Genomic DNA, 25,211 nt, shown 5'->3' with positions numbered 1-25,211 from the left:
AGGTGTTATTCAATTTTGATTTACGATACTTAAATGATTTGTTTGTGTTATTGATATGCTTTTCGATATAATCCATCCTATCACCTACTTGTAGGCAATACGAGGTTCCTCGTATATAATCTATGAATCATTATTGATAGCTTATTATTGATAATTGTATTATTGAGGGCGACGACCTTGTTGGTGATTGTCAGCCCAATCGCAGGTAATGACTATGTATGTAATAGAAAAACCGTGGGGTGCGACAGCCTTGTAGTGGCCGACCTACCTTGGTCGCAAGTGGCTATAACAATTCCACTACATGCAATGGTTGCAGTAGCATCGCTGTTGCCTACGGTGACTGCAGCAACATTACTATGTGCATCGATTGCAGTAGCATTGCTACGTGTATCGATTGTAGTAGAGTTGTTGCATGTGACGGTTGTAGAAGTGTCGTCGCCTATCGCAATTGCAACAGCTCTGCTACGTGTAGCAACTATATTAGTGTTGTTGCTTATGGTGGCTGCAACAGTGTCATTGCCTGCGACAACTTCGACAACACCATTACAGCATTTGCTAGTCGCGATCAATGTCAATTAAATGCCAAAGCCACGATTCCCAACAATTGCATAGTGTACGCATGGGCACAATCGCACACCACGATGACCGTAGGGGTCGCTAGTTGGTGTTTGTGCATGGTCGCATGGTGAGATGATCCATCATCAACGCTCACTCAACGGTGTACCATGGAGGTATTCCATTAGTGAGTAACATAGCGGTAGGTTGCGGTGACTAGTGAGGTCGCTAGTCACTGAATGAGAAAGGGTCTCTTTCTTTGTTTTGTTGCTTCGAGTTGAAAGAAAACATAGCAGAAAGAGAATATGCAATTGAAGTTTTGATCAAATTGGGGAAAAGTCAAATTTTTATTTTGATAGACTTAATTGGACGAATGATTGGTCTAAATTTTTTATCCCAATTTGGATAATTCAATTCTGGGCCTATCTAATTAAATAGGGTTGACTAGTTTAAGGGTCTCATGTGTAGTTTTAAAAAAAATATAAATCATGATTTTTTAATAGTTTTCTTATATGACATATTAATAAAATTTTACATGTGATAATTAAAAATATAATTATTATTCTTGGATATTTATTTGATTATTCACATGCATATATTTGAAACTATGAAATAATATATATTTTTCACATAAAATACATGATTTATAATTTATCATGATTACAGTTATCATTTGAGTTTTTTTTTATATTGATTAATATTCAATAATTATTATGATTATTATTATTATTTAATTGTTTCAATATAAATTAGGTAAAAAATTTAAGAATATTATTTGTAACTCATATCCCTTAGTTTTATCTAATTAGTAGTTGCTAAAGTAGTTAGATGATAAACTTATAGGATATAAATTATAATAAATATTTTATCATTTATAAAATATTTTTAAATTATATTTTATTATATTAGTGTTGTAGCCATTAAAGTGGCCTAAACCAATAACTTATAAAATTATATTAAAAATAGTTCTAAATGACATTAGAAAGATAATATTTATAATGATACATAATTATAAGATTTATATAATCTTAAATGAGTATTTACTTCAAATAATTATATGACGAGATAAAATGATATTATTTTGAATATTGTTATAGCTCAAGGTTGTATATTCAAATGTAGTAATACTATTCTACAAGAATGATATCATTCCTTCATAAATAATTTTATATGAATACTAAAGATATTAATATCTCACCTTTGGGTGAAATAGAGATGATATCAATAGTTTAATATTTATTAAAAAATAAAAAAAATATCGATATTATATTATTTTGTTATAGTGTTACTTTCACCGTTGCATTCTTATAAATAACACTATATTATTTTTTAGATTAGATTATTATAAATAGCTTGAACATATGCAATTTACACTTAGTGTGTTAGATCTTATTCAAACTCGTTGAAAGGATCATAGACATAACTATTGAAATCCTATGAAATAAATAATTAAGATAAATGATCAAAAAATATGTAAAGACTTAGTTTTATGATAATTACTAATAATATTTAGACTTTATTATAGTCTACAACTAGCACCATGGAATATTTAAAGTTTAATTTAAATTTGTTAACAAGTCATTGGTTGATATATTAATGAAAGAACTAACTAAGATTTAGTATGACCATATTTGATAAATTCAAGATTATATCATTAATATGCATGACAAAGCTATAAGCTCAAGAACATTATACATAAATGTAGTTGAGTTCTTTCTTATAAAATTTTGTTAGGATCCCCTGAATTCTCTGAGTCTTAAACTAATATAAAGAACATATTCTCTTGAGTTCTGTAGTTCCAGTAAGAGTTGGCTAGGCCTTCTAGTTGGCTAAGGGTCTAGTTGAGATTTGTTATTTTGATTAGGAGTCTAAGTCCTAGTGGACTAAGGGGTGAAACTCTATAAATATGGATGTATCTGCTTTTTTTCGTTATCAAGGAAATACTTTGTAGCCTTTAGCAAACCCTAGGAGGTCGTTCCCCTCAAAGCGATCAAGGAGGTCGATTCTCTTAAAATGATCTTATCCCTTTCTTCCCCTTCTTCTAAGGTAAAACCCTAAGGGTCTTATCATCCGGTATCAGAGCCATGATCCTTGATGTTTCTATTGTAACTCCCCACACCAATCGCTCGACATTCCTACTATAATGATTGCGCCTCCACCGCTGCCTCCTAGTCATGCCATCGATGCTACCGACTAGCCATGTGTCCTCCACATAGCGATCGTAGTGAGCCCTCACACTGCTCTTGACTCCACGCTGCTTCCCAACTATGCGATCTTGCTGCTCTGCCCGCTGCCCGTTGCCCGCTAACTCATCCATGTGCCCTCCCAAATGCCTCAAACAATGGCGACAGCCAGTGCACCACCCCCCTTCGTCGGCCCGACTAAGATCACCGGTGTCTTGTCCTAACTATAAGATCTCCAGCATCTCGTCCCAACCATGTGACCGAAGCTGCCCCCAATCGTGACCCTCGGCGTTCCCACTACAACAACCACGCCTCTGCTACTACCTCCTAGCCGCACCATCGACGCTGCCCTCCAATAGTGCATCCTCCACGCAGCGACCACAGCGAGCCCTCCCAACTGAGCCACCAATGCTGCCCTTTAGCCACGCGCCCTCCACGCAGCAATCGTAGCGAGCCCTCATGCTGCTCTCAGCGTCCAAGGCTACCTCAGCATCCTTGCAGCGATCTTTCATGCCCTCGGTGCTGCAACCGACCAACATCACAGTAGCTGCACCAAATAGGACAGTGCTGATGCCCTTGACTTGACACCAGAAATAGGAGTTGGGAATTATAGATTTGTAGTCCTACGCAATGGCTACCAACAATTCAATGAAAGCCAACTAGAAGTCTTGGAAGCCAAAATTGAGAACTACCTATAAAAAAACCCTTAATTATTTCAAAAGGAGCCTATTGGAGAACTTCAGCAAGTTTCAACAAGTTGAGAGCTCAAGTTCAACATTGAACTGATCTGGAGACATAGGAAAAAGGCACCAAGAACATGACACAAGCTACACACGCATGAGGGTGGAATTTCCAAGATGGGAAGATGGGGATCCAACCAGTTAGATCTCTATGGTAGAAATTTTTTTTCGCTTTCATGGAACTCTAAAAGAATCCAAGTTGAAAATAACTTCAATTCAATTAGATGGAGATGCAATTCAATAGTATAATTGGTACATAACCTATCACGGGATCCCCTCGTGGGAGTAATTCAAGAGAGGACTTCTTGTTCGTTTTGGACCATCTGAATACTAGAATGTTGATGGGCAATTCGCCAAAATTCGTCAGACCTCTATAATACTAAAATACCAAAGTCGATTTGAATGATTGTCAAATCAAGCCAAAGACTGGTATGAATGGCAACTGGTAGATACATTTATCGAAGGACATAATCCAGATATCTGGTGTGAAGTTAAAGCTTGCCAACCCCGCTCTATGACCATTGTGATCTCATTTATATGTTTGTATGAGGAAAAATCAGTATGAAGAATTGCCAAAATAGAAGTGTCAACAAACATGTGATTAGCAAAACGCCCACCCCATCTACTCCCAACCGAAACCCTAACACCCAAAAACTAACCCGAGAAGAACTCAAGGAAAGATCAGTGAAGGGTTTGTGCTGGTATTGTAATGGAAAGTGGAGTAAGGAGCACCGATGCAAACAAGGAAAGCTTCTGATGATTGAGCCGATCGAGGAGGAACCAAAAGCTAATGATGTGGACTTTGATCATGAAGGTATGGATACAGATGAAGATGTTGAACCTATCACACATACAATGCATACATTAGTCGGCTACTCTAACCCGCAAACTATGAAAGTTGGAGGAATTTTGAGACATCAAACTATTACTATTTTGATTGATACTAGCAGCACTAACAATTTTATGGATAATAAGATTGCTGCTCGATTGACTTACCATATTGAAGGTTGTGTCAAATTTGAAGTAAAGGTTATTGATGAATGGATTCTAACTTGTGATAACAAGTGTTCGAAGATAAAACTAATTATGTAGGGCTAAAAATTGCTTGTTTTCTTTTTGCTACCCTTAGAAAACTATGAAGTGGTGCTTGGAATTGAATGATTATCAACCTTGGGTGATGTTTCTTGAAATTTTTCTGAACTAATCATGATTTTTTTTTTATTAATGAAAAGTAGATGATCCTAAAGAGAAGACATGGAAGTAAGGTCATAACTATCACTAGCCATTAGATGGAGAGGGTTCTTCGAAAGACACACACCGGATTATTAGTACAATTGTAGAGCATTGAAAAGGAAGCAATAATGCACAACCAGATTGAAGATGTCGAATCATTGCTAAAAGAGTTTGCATATATACTTGCAGAGCCACAAAGACTCCCACCTCTTCGACCTCATGATCACCGAATTCCGATATTACCCCGGAGAGCACCAACCAACGTCCGACCCTATAGATATCTACATTTTCAAAAGGCAAAGTTAGATAAGATTATCAAAGAGATACTAGAAACAAGGGTCATGAGAGCTAGCATCAGCCCATATTCCTCCATAGTCCTACTAGTAAGAAAGAATGATGACTCATGGCAAATGTATATGGACTACAAAGCACTAAGCAACATTATGGTGAAAGACAAATATCATATTCCAGTGGTATATGAGCTTTTGGATGAATTGGGAGGAGCCCACGTTTTCACTAAATTGGACCAATAATTGGGCTATCACCAAATCAGAGTACATGAAGATGATATTAAGAAAACTACCTTCAGAACATATAGTGGCCACTATGAATTTCGGATAATACCTTTTGAGTTAACCAATGCACCCTCTACCTTTCAGAGTTTAATGAATGATATATTTCAGGCTCATCTCTGTAAGTTTATTATGATTTTTTTTAATGATATTCTGATATATTGTCTCTCCTTGGGGAGTCATTTATTATATTTACAAACTGTCTTTACTATCCTTCGTGAGTATTATCTTTTTGTCAAGAAATCAAAATGCAGCTTTGTGTAACTAAAGGTTGAGTATCTCAACCATATCATCTCTTAAAGGGGTGTTACAGTTGATCCTTAAAAAATCCAAGTGATGAAAGACTGGCCAATTCAGAAATCAATCAAAGCTTTAAAGGGATTCTTGGGACTTGATCTATTATCGAAAGTTTGTGAAGAATTATGGCAAAATCAATGCCCCCTTGACATCACTTCTGAAGAAAGATGCATTTTGATGGTCAGAAGAGGTAACTCAAGCATTTAACTCTTTAAATACTATAATAACTACTACACTAGTGCTTACTCTACCTGATTTTAATAAGTTATTTATGATTAAGTCTGATGCTTCTAGAGTAGGTATAGGAGTTGTATTAATGCAGGAAGGTCGCTCCATTGCTTATACTAATAAGGCTCTTTCCCCTTCTCATTTAAGTTTATCTATTTATGATAAGGAGATGCTAACAATTGTACATGTAGTCACAAAGTGGAGACCCTGCTTAATTGTTGGCGGTTTCAAATACACACTGATCATAAAAGCCTAAAATATTTCCTAGAGCAAAATATTTCTTCTCTAGAGCAATAGAAATGAGTCACTAAGCTATTGGGATTCGATTATGAGATTACTTATAAAAAAGGGAGCGAGAATTTAGTTGTAGATAAACTCTCGTGCCTTCTAGAACAAGTTGAACTGGTAGCTATCTCTATTTCTACTTGCGAGACTTTAAAAATTATCAGGAGGGAATGGTCAAATGATCTTGAGATCCAAGATATTATTAAAAGACTAGAAGAAGCTATAAGTTATGTTCCAAATTATAGTTGGGATTCGGTGGACTTGCGCTATAAAGGCCGAATAGTTGTAGCACCACATTCTTCTTGCCATGTTATAATTCTGAAGGAGTTCCATTCATCATCAATTGTTGATCATTCCGGATATCTCCACACTTATAGATGAGTCCAACAACTTTTCTACCATAAGGGTATGAAAAATTTTATTAAGAAATTTATTGTTGAATGTGATGTTTGCCAATGCCACAAAAGTGAGACAGTAGCTAACCTAAGTTTGCTTTAACCCCTCTCTATTCTTGATGTTGCTTGGACCGACAAATTCATGGACTTTATTGATGGCTCCCACCATCACAAGGAAAAAGCACGATATTTGTAGTTGTGAATTGGCTTACGAAGTATACTCATTTTTGTGCTTTACAACATCCTTATACTGCCACAAGTGTTGCTCGTATTTTTGTTAAAACCATGAGATTCTTCATTCTATTATTAGTGATAGAGACAGGGTTTTTACTAGCAACTTTTGGATGGAGCTTTTTCGTTTATAAGGTACCCAGCTGAATATGAGTACTACTTATCATCTACAAACATATGGGCAAATTGAAGTAGTAAATAGGTGCCTAGAAAATTATCTTGTATGCTTTACCAATGACAAGTTGAAGGAATGGACTAAATGACTTCTCTGGGCAGAGTGGTGGTATACTACTTCCTACTATTCTTTTATTAAAATAACTCCCTTTGAAGAAGTTTAGTCAAACCCCACCTATAATTATAAAATATGTACTTAGCTCCTCTAAAGCTGATCAAGTGGATAAGAAATTGCTTGATAAAGATAAGATTATTTAGCTTTTAAGGGATAACCTTGTAGCCACACAAGCAAAAATGAAATAGTTGTTGGGAAATCTGATCAAAGCATCATATATGCAATGGAAGAATAGAAAACGAAAACCTAGATCTCCCAAAGAAAAATATCTTATCGTTGTGCAATAATTGGTGCGTGAGAAATCGTAAAACCGAAAAACTACGCATATCATGTGAGATGTATTACCTAGGGAGATCATATATCCCTGAAAAGTCCTAGATCTATAGGAGAGGATGAATGATATCAACCGTCCTCCTCTCTAGCAGTAATCCATATGGTAGATGCGACGATGATGCTCCTCAAATCACAACACGATCTTCCTCTCCACGTGCACCATAAGATTGCGTTGTCTTCAAGAAGGGGCCAACTCTTCTTACTGTCCACATACCCCAAGTAAGGACTGCTGACTAAGGGGGAGAGGAGAGGAGGAGAATAGGAGGGGTGGCCAAGAGGAGACTAGCCTGTGTCACCTTTTGGCCCCTCCTACTTGTAGAGGTTCCTGCTACTTAACCCTAACGGATTGGGTACTGGATCTATATCCAATTACCTAAACCTCTTAAATTAGTGGATCTCTATCCAATAATCTCTTATTAGCTCTTATTTGATTTCATCCACAGGATCCAATAATTGGATATCCAATTATTGCACAATAAGATATCCAATAATTTAGATTGGATATCCAATAAGATATGATATCGAATAATTCAGGGACTTATTGGATATCCAATAAGATCGGATGTTGACAAATATCTTATATCTAAACCTCTACTCGTCGCAACATGTACCATATGTGTATGACCATCTAAGCCCAGTACCAAGCTGGTTGTGAGTTATACCTATTAGAACTCCTGATTCAGTGAATTATTATCTTCATAATAATTCACTCAACTTATCGATTATAGACATACTAGACCACTATATCATAATACGTAGACGATACAAGGGGATATAATCCTTTGTACCCGTTTGCCTTTAGTTGTTGGGAAATCATTGGGGGGCGACATCATATGCGCAGCAGAAGAACAAGAAAATAAAATCCCCGATTCCCAAAAAGATGTTCGTCGTCGTGCGAAGATTGGTGCGCAAAAATCCGCAAAACACAAAACTGCGTATAGAGATTATGTTACCTAGGGAGATCGTATATCCCTGTTTCCTTGCAGATCCTTAGGAGAGGGTGAAGGAGGTCAAGCGTCCTCCTCTCTAGCGGTGATCCACACAGCAGGGTTACGACGACACTCCTCAAAACTCCAGGCCTACTCTGAGGTGGAGAGGGAGAGGAGAATAGGAAAGGCAAGCAAAGACTCTAGCCTATGAGGCTGTGAATCCCTCCTATTTATAGAGATCCCGTGTCAAACCCTAATGGGTCCTTCCCTAGTGGGTATTGGATCTGCATCCAATAAGACAAGGGCTCCGTCGGATATCTCATATCCGAACCTCTACTCATCGCAATGCCTACCATATGTGTGTGACCCTCTAGGCCCAATATCGAGCTGGCCGTGAGTCATACCTGTCAGAACTCCTTCTAACTCAGTGAATTATTATCTCTGTAATAATTCACTCGACTCATCGACTACGGACGTACTAGGCCACTACGCCGTAGTCCCCAGACGATACAGGGGAATCCAATCCATTGGACCTATCTGTCCTCAGTTACCATGTACCTATAGTCCCTCATCCATCTAATATCCCAGAGACCGTATATCGAGCATGGTGCTGTCAGACCCATACGGTTTCTACTCGAGTCTCGCTCTAATCGGATTCTCCCAGAGAACTCTTTCTCTCTCAACCCGAATGACCCTAGCCAGGGATTTGTCTGAGCAAGAACACATAGGATATTCCTCTCATGACGCCGAGAGTGGATGATCCTCTATTGACACTCAATAGCCCTCGTAAGGTCGACTACCACTCCCAATGACCAGCTGTACTAGATCTGGGGACAGCCAAACCTATAAGTCTGGTATCAAAGAGTGGAGCACTCATATAGGACACCCTTGGTGTCTCAAGTCTAAGGACCAGATACACCACTAGGACTACGGAATCGCTGTCTCACAATAAGGCATCATCAACCATCCAGCATTCCGTAAGCGGATCAATCAATGAACTCATTCTCCAATGAGCACCTGTACTGTATCCCTAGTGTCCCTACACGAGCAGCTATGAGACCAGCTGCATCCATCATATGGACGGGTATACAGCACACCAGTCTATCCGGTTATCACGATGTCCCTCTCGAGTAACCTATGACCGGGATTATTTAGGATATGTGTTTAAAGGTGAATCGATCTCATTATCGTGATCTCATCACGATCCGATTCCCATTGCACAAATCCAAGGACATCACAATATATATATGCATTTATGCAATAGTTATAAAGTGATATACGCCAAAATATAATAAGCAAAAAGATTCTGTATCAAGTCACACGTGCCATCACTCACGTGATTGGCTTGCTGGGCACTTATGACTAGCATTAGTTACGTGTATTTATAGTCTCTCATTCATCTAATATCCTAGAGACCTTGTACTAGACATAGTACTATCAGGCCCATATGGAATATACTCGAGTCTCGCTCTAATCGGATACTCTTAGAGAACTCCTTTCTCTCTCAATCCAAATAACTCTAGCTAGAAATTTGCTTGAGTGAGAATACACAAGATATTCTTCTCTTGACACCGAGAGCGGATGATCCTTTATCGACACTCAATTGCCCTCGTAAGGTTGATTACCACTCTCGATGACTAGTTATGCTAGATCTGAAACTTCTAGACCTATAAGTCCCATATTAAATAGTAGAGTATTCATATAATGCATCCTTAGTATCTCAAGTCTAAGGACTAGACACATAATTAGGACCATGGAATTGTTAGCTGATAATGAGGTATCATCAACCATATAGTATTCCATGAGCGGATCATTTGTTGAATTTATTCTCCAATGAGCACTTATACTATATTTCTATTGTCTCCACATAAGCAGCTATGAGACTAGCCGCCTCCATCATATGGACGGGTATATAGTACACCGATCTGTTTGACTATCTCGATGTCCATCTCGAGTAACCTATGACCGAGAATATTTATGGTATATGTTTATAGGTGGATTGGTCTCATTATTATGATCTCATCATGATCCAATTCTCATTACATAGATCCAAGGACATTATAATATATACAACAAGCAACATAAATTGAGAATATGTCAATAATAATAATAAGCAAAAAGACTACGTAGCATGTCACACGTGTCATCACTCACGTAATTGGCTTGTAAGGCACTTATGACTGGCAATCTATCACTGGACCTAAAGCCAATTACATATATGTATAATCCCCATCAAACTTCGATGACTCTTAAAGATAATCTACGACAATGGCTTTGTTATTAGATTTGTGATGTTATCTTTAGATGAAACTCTTTTCACTGCTATATATTTATGAGCCACGATCTCTCTAATCAGATTGAATCTCATCAGAATATTTTTAGACTTCATGAGACATAAATTCCTTTGCTTGAGCAATCGCCCTGTTGTTATCACAATATAAGAGGATCAACTCCTCACTACCTAGTACGACTCACATATCTTTGATGAACTTATTCATTTAGATTCCTTCCTTTGCTACTTCTATCGTAGTAATGTACTATGCCTCTGTGGTCAAGTCAGCAATAGTATTTTGCTTAGAATTCTTCTAGCAAACTGTTCTTCCATTCACGGTGAATATATATCTTAAGTTAGACTTGCTATCATCGACATCAGACTAGAAACTTGAGTCTTGCCCTCAATCTTGAGGCTACTTTCTCCATATACTAGTAAAAGCTCATTAGTCCTTCTCAAGTACTTAATGATATACTTTACTACCTACTAGTGTTTTAAACCTAGATTTGCTTGATATCTGCTAGTAACACTTAGAGCATGCACCATATCAAGCCTGACATATAGCATAACATACATGATAGATCATATCGTTGAGGCATAGGGTATCCTATCCATGTTTGCCCTTTCTGTAGGAGTCTTTAGGGACATACTTCTGATAAGACCTATGCTAGTCATAGGTGCCCTACAAGTCAATCACATGAGTGATAATACATGTGATATGATTCACACTCTTTTTGCTTATTATTTATTTGATATTTTTCTCACTTTATATTGCCTATTAAATATATTATGATATACATAGATTTGTGAAATGAGAATCGATAATGAGACCGATTCATCTTTAAACATAAACCCTAAATAATCTTGGTCGTAAGTTACTCGAGAAATATATTGAGATAACCAGATAGATTGGTGTGCTATATACCTGTCCATATGATGGATAGATTGATGTGCTAGCATGATCGATTATCGGGAGTGACAACCAACCTTACGAGGGCAATTAAGTGTTGATAGAGGATAATCTACTCTCGGTATCATGATAGAAATATCTCATATATTCTTGCTCAGGCAAATCCCTAGCTAGGGTCATTCGGATTGAGAGAGAATGGGTTCTCCGAGAGAATCCGATTAAAGCAAGACTCGAGTAGATTCTGTATGAGCCTGACAGTACCATGTTAGTATATGGTCTTTGGGATATTAGATGGATAAGAGACTATAAATACATAGTAATTGAGGACAGATAAGTCCAATAGATTGGATTCTCCTATATCGTTTGGGGAGTACGACGTAGTGGCCTAGTATGTCCGTAGTCAATGAGTCAAGTGAATCATTATAGAGATAATAATTCATTGAGTCAGAAGGAGTTCTGATATGTATAACTCACAGCCAACTGATTTTGGGCTTAGAGGGTCACACACATATGGTAGGTGTTGCGACAAGTAGAGATTTGATGGAACCCCTATCTTATTGAATATCCAATAAGCCCTTGAATTATTGGATCTTATCTATAAGATCCAATAAGAACGAATGAGAGATTATTTGGTAGAGATCCATTAATCTAAGAGGCTTGGGTAGTTGGATGGAGATCTAGTACCCAGTAGGGCAGAATCCATTAGGGTTAAGTTGATAGAGACATCTATAAATAGGAAGGAACTAAAGGGGCATAGGCTAGACCCTTTTGGCTGTCACCTCCTATACTCTTCTCTCTCTCTTCTCCTCAGGAAACAGTCCTAGTCCTAGTTTGGGATGTGTGGCCAATAAGAAGGGTCGGCCTCTTCTTAATCACGTGGTGCGCATGGAGAGAAGGATCGTATAGTGATTTGAGGAGTGTCTTCGCTATATCTATTGTGTTAATCACCGCTAGAGAGGAGAACATTTGACTTCCTTCTTTATCTCCTATAAATCTATAGGTTTTCAGGGATACATGATTTTCCTAGGTAACATATCTTTTATGTACACGTAGTTTTCGGTTTTGTGGATTTTTACGTACTAATCTTCGTACAACGATGAGAAACTTTAACTACAGAAAATTTGGAATTTTGTTTTCTATTCTTTCGCTGCGCATATGATGCTACCTTAGGTTTTCCAATAATGAGCACCTGTACTATATCCTTAGTGTCTCCACACAAGCAGCTGTGAGACTAGTTGCTTCCATCATATGAACGGGTATATAGTACACTGGTCTATCCGGCTATCTCGATGTCCCTCTCGAGTACCAATGACCAGAAATATTCATGATCTTTATTTATAGGCGAATTGGTCTCATTATCATGATTTCATCATGATCCAATTCCTATTACGCAGATCCAAGGATATCACAATATATGCAATAAGCAACATAAAATGAGAATATATAAATAATAATAATAAATAAATAAATTATGCAGCGTGTTACACGTGTCATCGCTCACATGATTGGCTTATAGAGCACCTATCATTAATTGATAAACACTAAAGTGAATGAGAATTTACCGTGGGTGATTGGGTTTTCCTTTATCTTCAGCCTTATAAGTAAACTTCCATAAAGGTCTGGTCTTATATAAAGTTATCTTCTCAATTTTTGGGCCTTATAAAGTATTAGAATGTATTGGACCAGTTGCCTACCGTCTGGATTTGTCATCTAGCTCCAAGATACACCCAGTTTTTCATGTTTCCTACTTTAAAAGGAAATTAGGTGAAAATGAGATAGTATGACCCCAGTTGTCGGAGATATCTAGTGAAGTTCAAGTTCAATCGTAAGCCATCTTGTGATTGAAGTACTAAAGCATGGGCTAACTTACCAAAAGAAAATACAACTTGGGAGTCCTACAAGATGCTGAAAGAGAAGTTTCCAGATGATGCTCAGTCTTGAGGACAAGACTGAATTTAAGGGGGAAGAAATGTTAGAATCCCTTGAATTCTCTTAGTCCTGAACTAATATGAGAATGGAGAATATTTCTCAAAGAAAATTAAAAAAAATATTTTTTAAAAAAAAATTATGCAATAAAAACAGATTTTTATAGAAAATTCACATTTATGTAATTGAGTTGGGATAACCTTATCTACTTTAAATGTGAACAAGTGGCGTGAATGCTCCGTGAACAGGAGATATCCCGCTACATAAACCCACGCCGTCAGCCAGCCTCCCTTTCATCCGGCTAATGATAATGTGTGCATGCTCCGTGAACACTTCTTCCGGCGCACCCACAACCCTGTCACTCCCAACCCACCGTGTCATGCTCTCGAAGGCCTCATCATCATCAGCTCAGGCGTCACAACCCACCACCGTCATCTCCTCACCTCCATCAAATTATTGTTCCTCGCATGGTTCCAGAGTAATTTCCAGGACTCCGACGACGATCACCGCCATGAAAGACGCGGTCGATCTCTCACGGGCGGCCGCGCAAGTTGCCAAGGAAGCAGTGTCTTCAGCGACAGCTTTCGAGGAGATAACGCCAGTGCAGTCTGGACGCGAACTGCTGCTGCTGCTGCGAAGGAAAGAAGAAGACTCCGATGAAAGACGTTGTGGGGACAACGCAATGACCGAGCGGCGGAGGCGTCGGAGGAGGAAGAGGAGCAAGGCTGCTGGGTTGTCAGGCGTTGACGACGACAGTGAGGAGGATGGGATTGCGAGCAGGTTTCTCTTAGGTAAAACATGCTCTTCGAGATCGGAGCGATCAAAATATCTTACATCCCGACAAGAAGCCGAGTTCTCTCGCTATCTCAAAGTAGGAATCATCTTCTATCCCAATTTGCATTTCGTTTCCAGTTTAGAAACTTGATTGTGTTCATCTTCTGTCCTCAATTTGTAGATCGATTCCAGTTTTCAATCTTGAATGTGTTTGATTCGAATAAAAAGAACACTGAACTCACCGTCTTAGCAACCGAATCGAAGGATACATGCAAGAAGAAGTCATCAAAATTAGCTTTGTCCAAACACACCAACCAGGCTCGACTTGAAGTGATCGAGCCTAAACTAAACTAACCGTGTTCTAAGCAGAGTCGAATATGAACACTGTGGAATTAGCTCGATAAAATTCATCCCATGTCTAACTAGTTGAATTCGAGTTTCATTCATAGCTTCAATCTCAAGCCTAACTAGTTTATATTCCAAGCACAACATAGGGGTGTTTAAGCTCGTCCTCTCAAATTCGAATCAAGCCTAATAAATTACAGGGCCTTCCAAAGAGATGAACTACTCTTTTTGTTTTCTCTAATGCTTCGTTGGTACCTTCAATGTTAATCCAATTAAAGCTTTTTTGTCTGCTCGAGCACTATACTGTTCAGTTACATCTGGAATGGTGACGCCAGGAAGAGGCCATGATGGATGCTGAAGCGCAACTGTTGAGGGGATGCAGTTCACTGGATTCAGAGAATGTTGCACAATATGGTAGGATGAAGAGAAGAAGTGAAAAGGCTTTTCTCAGGGCAAGAGAGAGTAGAGAGAGAATCACCCTGAGTTATAAGCGGCTTGTGGTCTCGATTGCAGCAACTTATCAAGGGAAAGGCCTGACCATCCAAGACCTCATCCAGGTTCGTCACAATCTTATTTAGATAAGATCAATTCTTATTTCTAATTAATTATGTTTGACTCATCCACCTCACTGGAAGGAAGGTGAGCGATGCTTAAATTCTTATTTCTGAAAGTTTAGTACAAGTCTAAACTTTCAGAAATAAGATAGATAAACTCAAAGGTGAACGATGTTTTCATTTTGTACTCATGGTTTTGACCATGATTTTTTGTTTGAGTGCATGCTTGTTTATGTAAAATTATACTAGGCCTGCGAATATAATAATTCTATATAAATTTAAGCTAGATCTTTGTGAATCCAAGTAAGATTTGTGCTGTTTGGTAAGGATTCAATCTAGATACCTACCTGCTGATTCAAGCTTGATCTTCTTAGATTTAAACTAGTTGGGCTGCAAGATCTAGCCAATTTTGGCATTGATATCGTCTAAATATGTATCCACCTTTGTTTCACATGGATTGATCCCTAGCTATATAAATTTAGGCTAAATGCATAGAGATTCAGTGAAAACGCATGTAGATACGATCTAGGTTGTATTCAACTATGGTTTATAAGTTTTAATCATGTCTTGATACTTGTTAGACAAAGCACCGGGATAGCGTACTACCATGTCCATTATCGGGACACCATGATCATGACTATTATGGAGGAAAAATATAGCTGATGCAACATCTCACTGCAAGTTTTTCTGATATAGAGAAACGTGCACAAGTCCTCGAGGAACCCAATGTTTTGTCAGGGCAAAGTTGGATGCCTAAGAAAACTAAATTTACACGACCTTGATAGTAGCATTTTAAATATATTGTTCGAATATGAGATTGGAGAGATAATGTTTCACTGTTTATGCATCATCCGGATGATTACTAGGACAATCACCATAAGTGCATAAAACACTGACACTTGTCTATTTCATCCAATTTACCTATGGTATTAACTAATTGTTAGAATCGATTTTAGGTTAACTGAGTTGACGCTAACTTGGGTCCAATCAGATTCTTTTTTTAAGCTGGTGTTACTAGTCAAGTTAGATATTAGATCCTTGCAAAACTAAGTCAGGTGTTATCCTGACAATGCCTCTTTCATACTTTGGTTAGAAAGTCGATTCAAACTAGTTAAATAAGTCGAATAAGTAAGATGGATTGGATTTTTTTTTCTTTTTTTTTTTGTATCTCATGCTGCAACTCTTTTTATAGTAGGAATCCTAACAATGCATCTTTGATACTTAAGTTAGGAAGTCGATTCGAACTAGGGATTCTTTTTTTTTTTATCGTATCTTGAGCATACTTGTGTGACTCTTTTTATACTTGTTTGTCAGTTTACTATGTCGCTCATAAGAAATCATCCTGGACATATCAATTAGTGATTTGGACATGTGGTAAGAAAGCCATAGCCAAACAAAGTATCATAAATGCTGATATGTCAGTCACATGATATTGACATGTTAGTCAAGTCATATTTGTCATAACACATGCCCCCCACTTCCCCAAAGAGCATTATAAAATTTGGTTAGGAAATTATCAATGTCATGAGCCTCATATATGTCATATATGTCATTAATTTAACTTCAACTAAAAAATGAAATCATATATGTCAATCGCCAATCAAATCATTTTGTACTTATGCTCGTGACATCTAATGCATTTTAACTTTTATTATGACATCATAACACATGTCCCTCACTTCCCAATCCATTGAAAATCTCTCAAGCATTTTAGAATTTGGAAGAATGGTAAACATCAATCACCTATTTAAGATAGGAATCGACTAAGCATTGCGATCCAACCAGTTAGTTGCTAAACCTTTTTAATAAAGCTTCGAGATATCATGTTGATAAAGGCTGAGACCTTTTGGATTGCATCTATCCCTTGTTGATGTATCATGAACTGTAGGAATTCTTATGAACTTACACTGAATGCATACTTGGTAAGATTTTTTTCTAACAACATCCAATATTACTTGATAGTGGCAAACATTTACCCGAAATCGACCAAGTGTATGTCGATAGTATGACTCTTTACCAATATATCATATATATGGGTCTCTATGTTTCTCTCAACTTGATGCTAGAACATTTTATTGACCATCCTTTAATAGGTGCCCCCATATTTTTAATTGATATGGCATTATAATAATGTCTTTCTTGGTAATGAAGGTAGTGTGTTCCTTATCCTCCAATGTTATTTTGATCTGGTTATATCTAAAAAAAGAATTCATGAAAGTTAGTAGCTCATGTCTAGAGGTGGAGTCGACAAGCTAATCGATTCGAGGAAGAGAAAAACTATCCTTTGTGTAGGCCTTATTGAGGTTAGTGTAATCGACGTATATTCTTTATTTTTCATTACTCTTCTTGATGAGAACCACATTAGCAAGCCATTATGGGTAGTGACCTTATGGATGAAGCTAGCCTACAAGAGCTTTTCAACCTCCTCTTTTATAGTAAATTGGTGGTTGGGAGCAAATCTTTGAGGTTTTTGAAAGACCATTTTATGCTATGAGTTTATATTGAGTTGATGCTAAACCACACTAAGATCTATTTGAGGCATATCACTAATTAACTATATGAATGTTTCTAAGTTAATAAGCTCCTTCTTCCTATCTTAGGTAAAGGTTGACCATCTGGTCGTTCCACGTTCAAAGGAATTTCTTCCAAGGGTTCCCTTCATATGGTGTAGAGTTAATGGTGAGAGATATCACGGGTTCATTTGATGGATCGATAATGTTCCTTTCTTTGGAAGGATAACTAATGTTAGTAGCATTTTTTAGATTTTCGAGGACACTTTTGGTCTCCCCTACTCTCGAATTAGTTGAGAACTTGAGTGTCATATAATAGGTCGATATAACTACTTGGATTCTATTGAGAGTAGGTCACCTAATAATGGTGTTATAAGTTGAAGAGATATCGACTACCAGAAACTTGATTTTTATAATCTTGGTATAATCATTAATCTAAAAGTTACATAAAGATTGATAATTCCTATCAGGGTGATTGACTCTCTTATGAACCTAATGAAGATGGAAGAGATAGACTAAAGGTCCTTAGCTAACAAGCTATTTTTTTTAAAGACATTATGATATAATATATATGTTGAGATCCCTGTATCAATTAGAACCTTTTTAACTAATGAATTTGCAATCTTGAGAGAAACCACTAACGGATCATTATACTCTAGATCTAGGTACTTAGTTTCTTCTTCCCTAAACACAATGGGCAAATCTCCATTCGGGTAGAACCTTTTTAATTGAGGCTCTCTTGTATATATTTTTTGGGTGGAAAAACTATGGTCCCACAATCAAAACCACTTATCGTTCAATTGGGCCTCGAAATTTTGGCAAGGATTCTTAAATCCGATGGAGGAACTTTTTAAGGTATCCCTTTTTGACCAAATCTTCAATTTGCTCCTTCAAGATAGCAATTTTTGATATTATGTCCATAGTCTCAATAACATGATAATATTTAGTCATACCTCTCCTCATTGGTGGAGCCCTCAGGAGTTGAGGTGTCTTTAAGATCTTTTCTCTCGAATATGCATAAATATTTCAATGTAGGAAGTATTGAGTAGCATGAACTCTTATTGAGGAGGGGGTTGATCTCCTCTTGGCTTATCATATATTAGCTTTTCTACAAAATTTGGATGTGAGGCTTTTCCCTCTTTTATTATTTTCTTAGCTTCACCCTTCTTTTTTCCAGCAATCACTGATTTGACAACAATGTGATGGTTGGCTTCTTGCAATAGCTCTGAAAAAGTTATTGAGGGGCTGAATGATGACTTTGTAAAAAAACTTTAAAGGTTAGAAGCCACCAATATATGCATTGATGAGAATAGAGGGGGTCAGATCTATGACTTATCAGACATCATCATTGAACCTCCTTGTATAACTTTCTAGAGCTCTTTTTCTTCCTGATGCATAGTAAGGAAAGAAATGATGGTTTTCTTTGGGAGGCTATAGTTGATAAAACTGTGCTCAAATTCTCTAGTTAATTGTTTGAAGGATGAGATCAACTCTAAGGGAAGCTTGACAAACCACTCGTGTGTTGCTCCTCTTAAGGTTGTCGGAATAGTCTTACACATAAGGGAGTTTGTACTCCATAAATAGTCATTTGTGAAGTAAATGTAACTATGTGCCCCAAAGGATTAATTTTCCCTTCGTAGACATCCAACATATGAAGTATAAAGCTATGAGGAATTGGCTCTTTATTTATATCTTCTATCAAACAAGATCATGAATATGAATCCATTTGTGGCTACTTTCCGTGCTTTATTTTCTACGAATGTTTACTAATTACTGGTACATTTTATGTAAGTGGTCTCAATGTTAGAATCTTAATGACACTAAGAGGGGGGTTGAATTAGTACAATTATATTTTAAATTGATTTTAAAACTCGATCGATAAATCAATATGTTTAAGAAACTCGATTGATCAAATTAAAGTTGTAAGTAAAGAGAATAAAACCAAGTCACAAGTAAAGGGCAAGTACAGAGAAACAAACTAATTTATAGTGGTTCGATCTTTCTGACCTGCATCAACTCCTAATTCCTCTTCCCTTGAGGTCACCGACTTTCACTTCCGATATTCTTTCCAATAGGCAAAGATCAACTATCCTTGTTACAACTTTCTCCTTTTTTAAGCTAAGGAGATAACCTTTACACTCTCTTTTTATACAATATCCCTCACCTCCTATAACTTAAAATTATAACTAAACTTAAAAGGAGGAAGAGACTCAAACTATACTCAAAATGAGAGTTTATAATACTTTTTAGCTTAAGAATAGATGCTCCATCAACTAAGCCTGAGTGAGATATTTATAGGCTCTAAAAAGCATAAAAAATTGAGATAAAAATTTAAATCTCCAAAATTTTAAGGTACTGAGTGGTACTACTACTGATATTGGGTAGTACTACTATTGTAACCAGGCTACAAATATGGATTATAGTGATATTATCATTGGACTAGGTGGTACCATCATCGAACTCAATGGTACTACTATCCGAAAGGCTGCATAGGCAGTACCATAATCGGTTGATAAAATACAAATAATGCTTGTCGGCTAACTCAAACGGTACTACCGCTTGGGTCTGGTGATACCACTACCAAGATATGGTTTAGATCACTAGTTTAGATTTCTAACAGACCTAATTCAGCTTAGGTTCAAGCCCAATTGCTTTCTTGACAAGTTGTCATGGTTTCAACCCAATACCAACTCAAATTGACCCAAAATGAACTCGATCAAGACTTTGATAAATCAACCACACGTACAACATATTTATAAAGCTTTTAGCATATTCTACGCTATTCCAACATGTCGTCTGATTTTTCGGCACTTTATCCGAACCTCTAGCACATCACCCTTTCCTTCGGTATATTGCCCATTCCACTAACATGTTGACTTTCCTATGACATCCAATTTTCTAACGCAATATCTGATCTTTCCGGCATGATACCCGAACCTTTAGCACGAAGTCTGATTTTTTGCACATTGACCAATATTTCGACTCGATGTCTAATGTTCGACACGATAATTTTTCGACATAACATTCAACTCTCTTGCTTAACAATTGGTCCTTCAATGGTCCGAGTCCATAATCAAAGTATTTCCTACATCACTTATCTCAAAAGTATATTAGTCTAATAAACTCATCAATTAGTTTCATTATCGAAATCCGAGATTCAACACTTGGGCCCAATCGGAAGGTTGATCGACTAACTCATTCATAGATTTTGGTTCTAGCAATGAGATTTGGCTTTGAGTTACTGGTGGAGGAGGTGACTTAGGTGATGCTTGGGTTTGAGCTAGGGAGGGCTCAACTACTACGCTTAGGATGGGTATAGGTTGTGGAGTAGGGGCAAGATCAAGAGGCATAAATATAGGTGGAGTTTGATAAGCTGATTACGTAATTTAAAGAAGGTATAAAGATATGATGTAGACTATTCTCGTTAGAACTTACATTTGCTTTGCTAAAATAAAGGGTAGAAAGTTTATATAGGAATAACCATGGTTACTGTAGAAGGTGGTTGGGTAAAGGTTGGATCTTGAAAAAATTGATGAAAAATGTTGGGGCTAATGCCCGCATCAAACCCTGATTACCGAAATTGGGGGATTCAGACTGAGAGCATTCAAAGATACTGAGGTCAGGCCATGAGGTTTAGGGATTCGGGTCCTAAGGGTTCACCCAAGATGGTCTCACAAGATTCCCTTGAGACATAATGGTTAACCCTCCTTTTAGCACCAAAATATTAGGATCGATTTTGGGTTGTCGAAGCTAGAGGCCAACTCTGATCTAATTGGGTTCCTTTTCGAGTTGGTCTTGGGGGAAACTCACCAAGCTAAACTTGTCAAGTTAGACATTTGATCCCTACAAAACTAAGTCGGGGGGGGCTATCTTGACAACACCCCTCCGGCACTTAAGTTAGTATGTCAATTTGAACAAGTTAGACTAGTTGGAGGAGTTAGATTTTATTTTATTTTATATCTCGAGTGTACCCGTGCAACCCTTTTTATAGTGGTCACGAGGCTAGGGGGGTAGAGCACGTTACACAGTTCATTAATAAGAATCAATCGTAACCTCTTTTGTCGATCATGGGTTGTTGCACTTGTTTGTTATATCGATTATAACTACCCTCAATAGATGTTGAACCATTTATCAATTTACTATGTTGGTCATACGAAGTTAGCCTAAACATATGTCAATTAGTGATCTAACCACATAAGATTTTGATATATTAGTCAAATCATATTAATCATAACACAGACAATGCTAGTCTATCACAGTTTATCATATCTCAAGTAATTTTTAAATTTTTTCTTACTTTTTTTTTTTTTGGATTTGCCCCTTTTTAAATTTCTCAAGGGTCTATCTTTATATTGTTCATAATCCATAAAATACTCTACTATCCATATTAAAAAATAATATTTTTAAATAAATTTATAATATTTTTTAAAACTATTAAATTCCTTTAATGAGCAACATTTTGAGAAGGATGACAAAACTTATTCTTAATTGACTTAAACTTCCGAATAAGATGAATAGTAGCACATCTAACAACAACATCGATAGTGGCAACACTATCGAGCTATTCAGAAATCGAGAGAAAGAGTCTGCATAGAACAATAATATTTTACTAATGTCATCCACGTAATTAATTTAAGGAAAAAAATAAGGATAGAGAAAACTTAGATAATAACTCTTCAGAATTGAGTTTTGCTGAGATCGAGTTTAAAGTGTGTCCATCATCTCATCACATCACAACAATGTTGTCTATTCATACCTACCATGTCGCCATAGTGCCTACTGGTTGGTACTGATATTGTGATTAAAATCAGAAGTAAACTTAGTAACCAAGCTATCCGGATTATAGCTTGTTTGATTTAGTAGTGACACAAATCTATCATTGTCAAAGGCCATAACAGCAGTAGACTTCATGGATTCTTCAAGATTATAATATGGATCTCCAACCAAGTGATATTGTGAAACTGTTCCACTTTTGCAGCACAAATTGTTTTGACAGCACTAATTGCCCTACTAAAAGGTGTGACTTGTTTAATTATTAAGTTCATTATTTACAATTTTTTTGATTTAATATACTTGTGACGTATGTGTAATGTATGTGCTAACTTCATGAAATTTTGAAATTCTTTACATATATATGTATTAAATATATGATTCATAATATAAAAAACAAATTTTGTTTCATTACTGATGTTAAAAATAAAAACAGATCAAGAACTGGTTTCTGTGGGTCCAATCAATTGTTTTAGACCTGGATTGAACTAATATAAAACAGTAAAGAAATGGCTAACAACAAATATCAAAGCTAGAGCAAGATTTTAAACCTTAGTGCTTAGTGCCTGCAATCAAATTCTCTTAAATCATCAAAGAGTATATGATGATGATTATTAGTGTTTTTCAAAGAGAAAAGCCTATCTGAGTTGACATCATCACCAGCAATGTTTGTTGTTATAAATCTATTAAACTTGCCTGTGACCTCCTTTATACCCTTATTTTCTTTGTGTAAATTTAAGTTTTGATGTTTCTTACATGAAACAAATTATAATTTTTTTTTTTCTAAATATTAGGAGGCATGCTCCCTTTTAATGTTTTCCCAAAATCTTTCCTCAAAAATTGGATAAATGAGCAAGAATAGAATAAAATTACAGAAATCTTATATCAAGTTCATGTTTACTGATAGTAAATGATCATTCAGATGAGATAACTTGAACAAAATGGAAGGTAATATTCACTTGCAAATATTTAGATTTGAGCACCATGAATGAGGGACTTTAGCATACAGTTTTGGCTACAGAAACTTACTATGTTGAATTGCCTTTTAAGCAGAGCAGACAGCAAGATCATACAAAGACAACCAAGGCCTGTAACAAATCAATTGAATCAATAAAAGGCAATAAAATTCATTACTTTTTTTCAGAAGAACAAGAGTATGTTTCTACTGGAGATCGAACAAAGATAACAATAAAACTAAACTTATGATCTCTGCAGAAAATTTCCCAAGTGATTGATCATACAGCACTATTTCAGGAAGGATGCATAGGACTCCTTCGAGGCGCACAAAGATTTGATCATATGAAAGGATACAAACTCTCAACGTATGTTTATTGGTGGATCAAGCAGGGAATTGTTAGAGCTATAGCTAACAAATCAAGACTCATCAGATTGCCGGTGAGTGGTGATACCCTTAGTACATAGCCCCTCAAATTTGGACATGATAAATGTGCATGTAAGGATTTGTGCAGGGGAACTTGTGTGAAGCAATGAACAAGGTTGCAGAAGCTAACTCATCGTTGAGAAGACGACTAGGGAGATCGCCTACTTATGAAGAAGTAGCAGACCTCATCGACATGGATGTTTCCAACGTGCGACTTGTTTCTGAGAGAAGTAGGCCTCCAATCTCAATTGATCAAGTAGGAAAGGAGGGGCTTCGTCTCATGGTCATATTTACTGTTTATTCTTTGTGAAACAAAATAGCTTTTGCTCGCACGATTCTTTACTTGTATCCCTTGGTTTCAGGATATCATCCCTGCACAAGATGATCGTAGACCGGAGACAGTCGTCGATAGACAACTACTGTTGCAAAATTTGGAGAAAGCTCTCAAGACTTTAAGCGATAGGGAAGAGTACATCGTAAGATTGCATTATGGTTTGAACGGTGAAACTGTTCGATCATGTGATGAAATCGGTAGACTGATGAATCTGTCGAGGGAAAGAGTCCGACAAATTCATTGTGGTGCGTTAAAAAGACTCCGGGAGGATAAGAGTTTCGTCGAATATGTTCATCATAATGTTGTATAGATATTTCACAAACATGTCTGCAGGTTTATTATTGGAAGTAACAAAGTATGTGGAAGATATCCCTTTTCTTATAAATTTTTTTAATTACAAAATTTTGGAAAATATCCCTTTTTAAAATTTAAATCGTAAGCTTTGAAGACTACTAAATTACAAATTTTTGGAAAATATCTCTTTTCTTATAAAATTTAAACTATAAAATTATTTTTTTTCAAAAAAATATATCTGGAATTTTTGGAATTAAAATTTTTGTGGAGAAAAAGAAAACATTTATTTCCTATCTAAGGACATATGAATAAAAAAAATCTAATTTTCTAAATTAAAAACAGAACTTTGGATTTTCTTAATTATAAAACGATTAAAATAAAAATAAGAAATTTAATAGACCAGCAGCATCCTCATTTACATAAACAACGTAAAGACGAATTGGAAATGTTACTCAAAGATGCCGATAAGTATTTAGGTGGCTATTACATTATCGAAAGATTCATGTATTGATCTTTTAAGTCGATTCCTTAATGTGGCAAAGGTACTCTTTTCACAGTATCGATGTTCCCTGAAAAGAGGTATTCCTCACTTCGGAACACCTTGGCTTAGATGATGTGTATTTTTGGTGACAGGTTACTGTGCCAGGAGGGAGAAATAGGGATGGAGGGAAGGATCTTCTAATCATACGTGAGTGATGGTGGAAATAAATCTATTTAAAATTATTGATAAGGTACTGTGATTTTTTATGGTATTTGCCGAATGCCTGTAACTTATTTTAGAGTGAAGGGGATGATCCAACCAATGTTATGGAGAGATGGAGAATCAACTTCTAAAGCTTCGAGACTCGAATGTTTCAAACTGATTTTGAGA

At 36.7% G+C, this 25,211-nt stretch overlaps 1 protein-coding gene across 5 annotated transcripts; it reads left to right on the top strand.

The window, feature by feature from the left end:
* The first annotated feature begins 13,621 nt into the window (after window positions 1–13,621).
* LOC135584375 (RNA polymerase sigma factor sigD, chloroplastic-like) lies at window positions 13,622–24,415 on the top strand. Of its 5 annotated transcripts, none has more exons than XM_065104450.1 (5): window positions 13,622–14,249; window positions 14,833–15,054; window positions 23,547–23,726; window positions 23,801–23,968; window positions 24,075–24,415. In XM_065104450.1, the coding sequence occupies exons 1-5, from the start codon at window positions 13,683–13,685 to the stop codon at window positions 24,354–24,356; spliced, it is 1,419 nt and encodes a 472-aa protein (XP_064960522.1). In that variant the 5' UTR covers window positions 13,622–13,682; the 3' UTR covers window positions 24,357–24,415. The 5 variants fall into 5 exon arrangements, with proteins under 5 accessions (XP_064960522.1, XP_064960521.1, XP_064960523.1 ...); XM_065104449.1 differs by having other exon boundaries at window positions 23,801–23,995; XM_065104451.1 differs by having other exon boundaries at window positions 13,624–14,249; window positions 23,586–23,726; window positions 23,801–23,995.
* The last annotated feature ends 796 nt before the right edge of the window (window positions 24,416–25,211 follow it).

Source organism: Musa acuminata, chromosome BXJ2-4 (assembly GCF_036884655.1).
Source record: "Musa acuminata AAA Group cultivar baxijiao chromosome BXJ2-4, Cavendish_Baxijiao_AAA, whole genome shotgun sequence".
Classification (NCBI taxonomy): domain Eukaryota; kingdom Viridiplantae; phylum Streptophyta; class Magnoliopsida; order Zingiberales; family Musaceae; genus Musa; species Musa acuminata.
The sequence above is the reverse complement of the archived record's forward strand: the minus strand, read 5'-3'. Positions and strand labels throughout refer to the sequence as shown.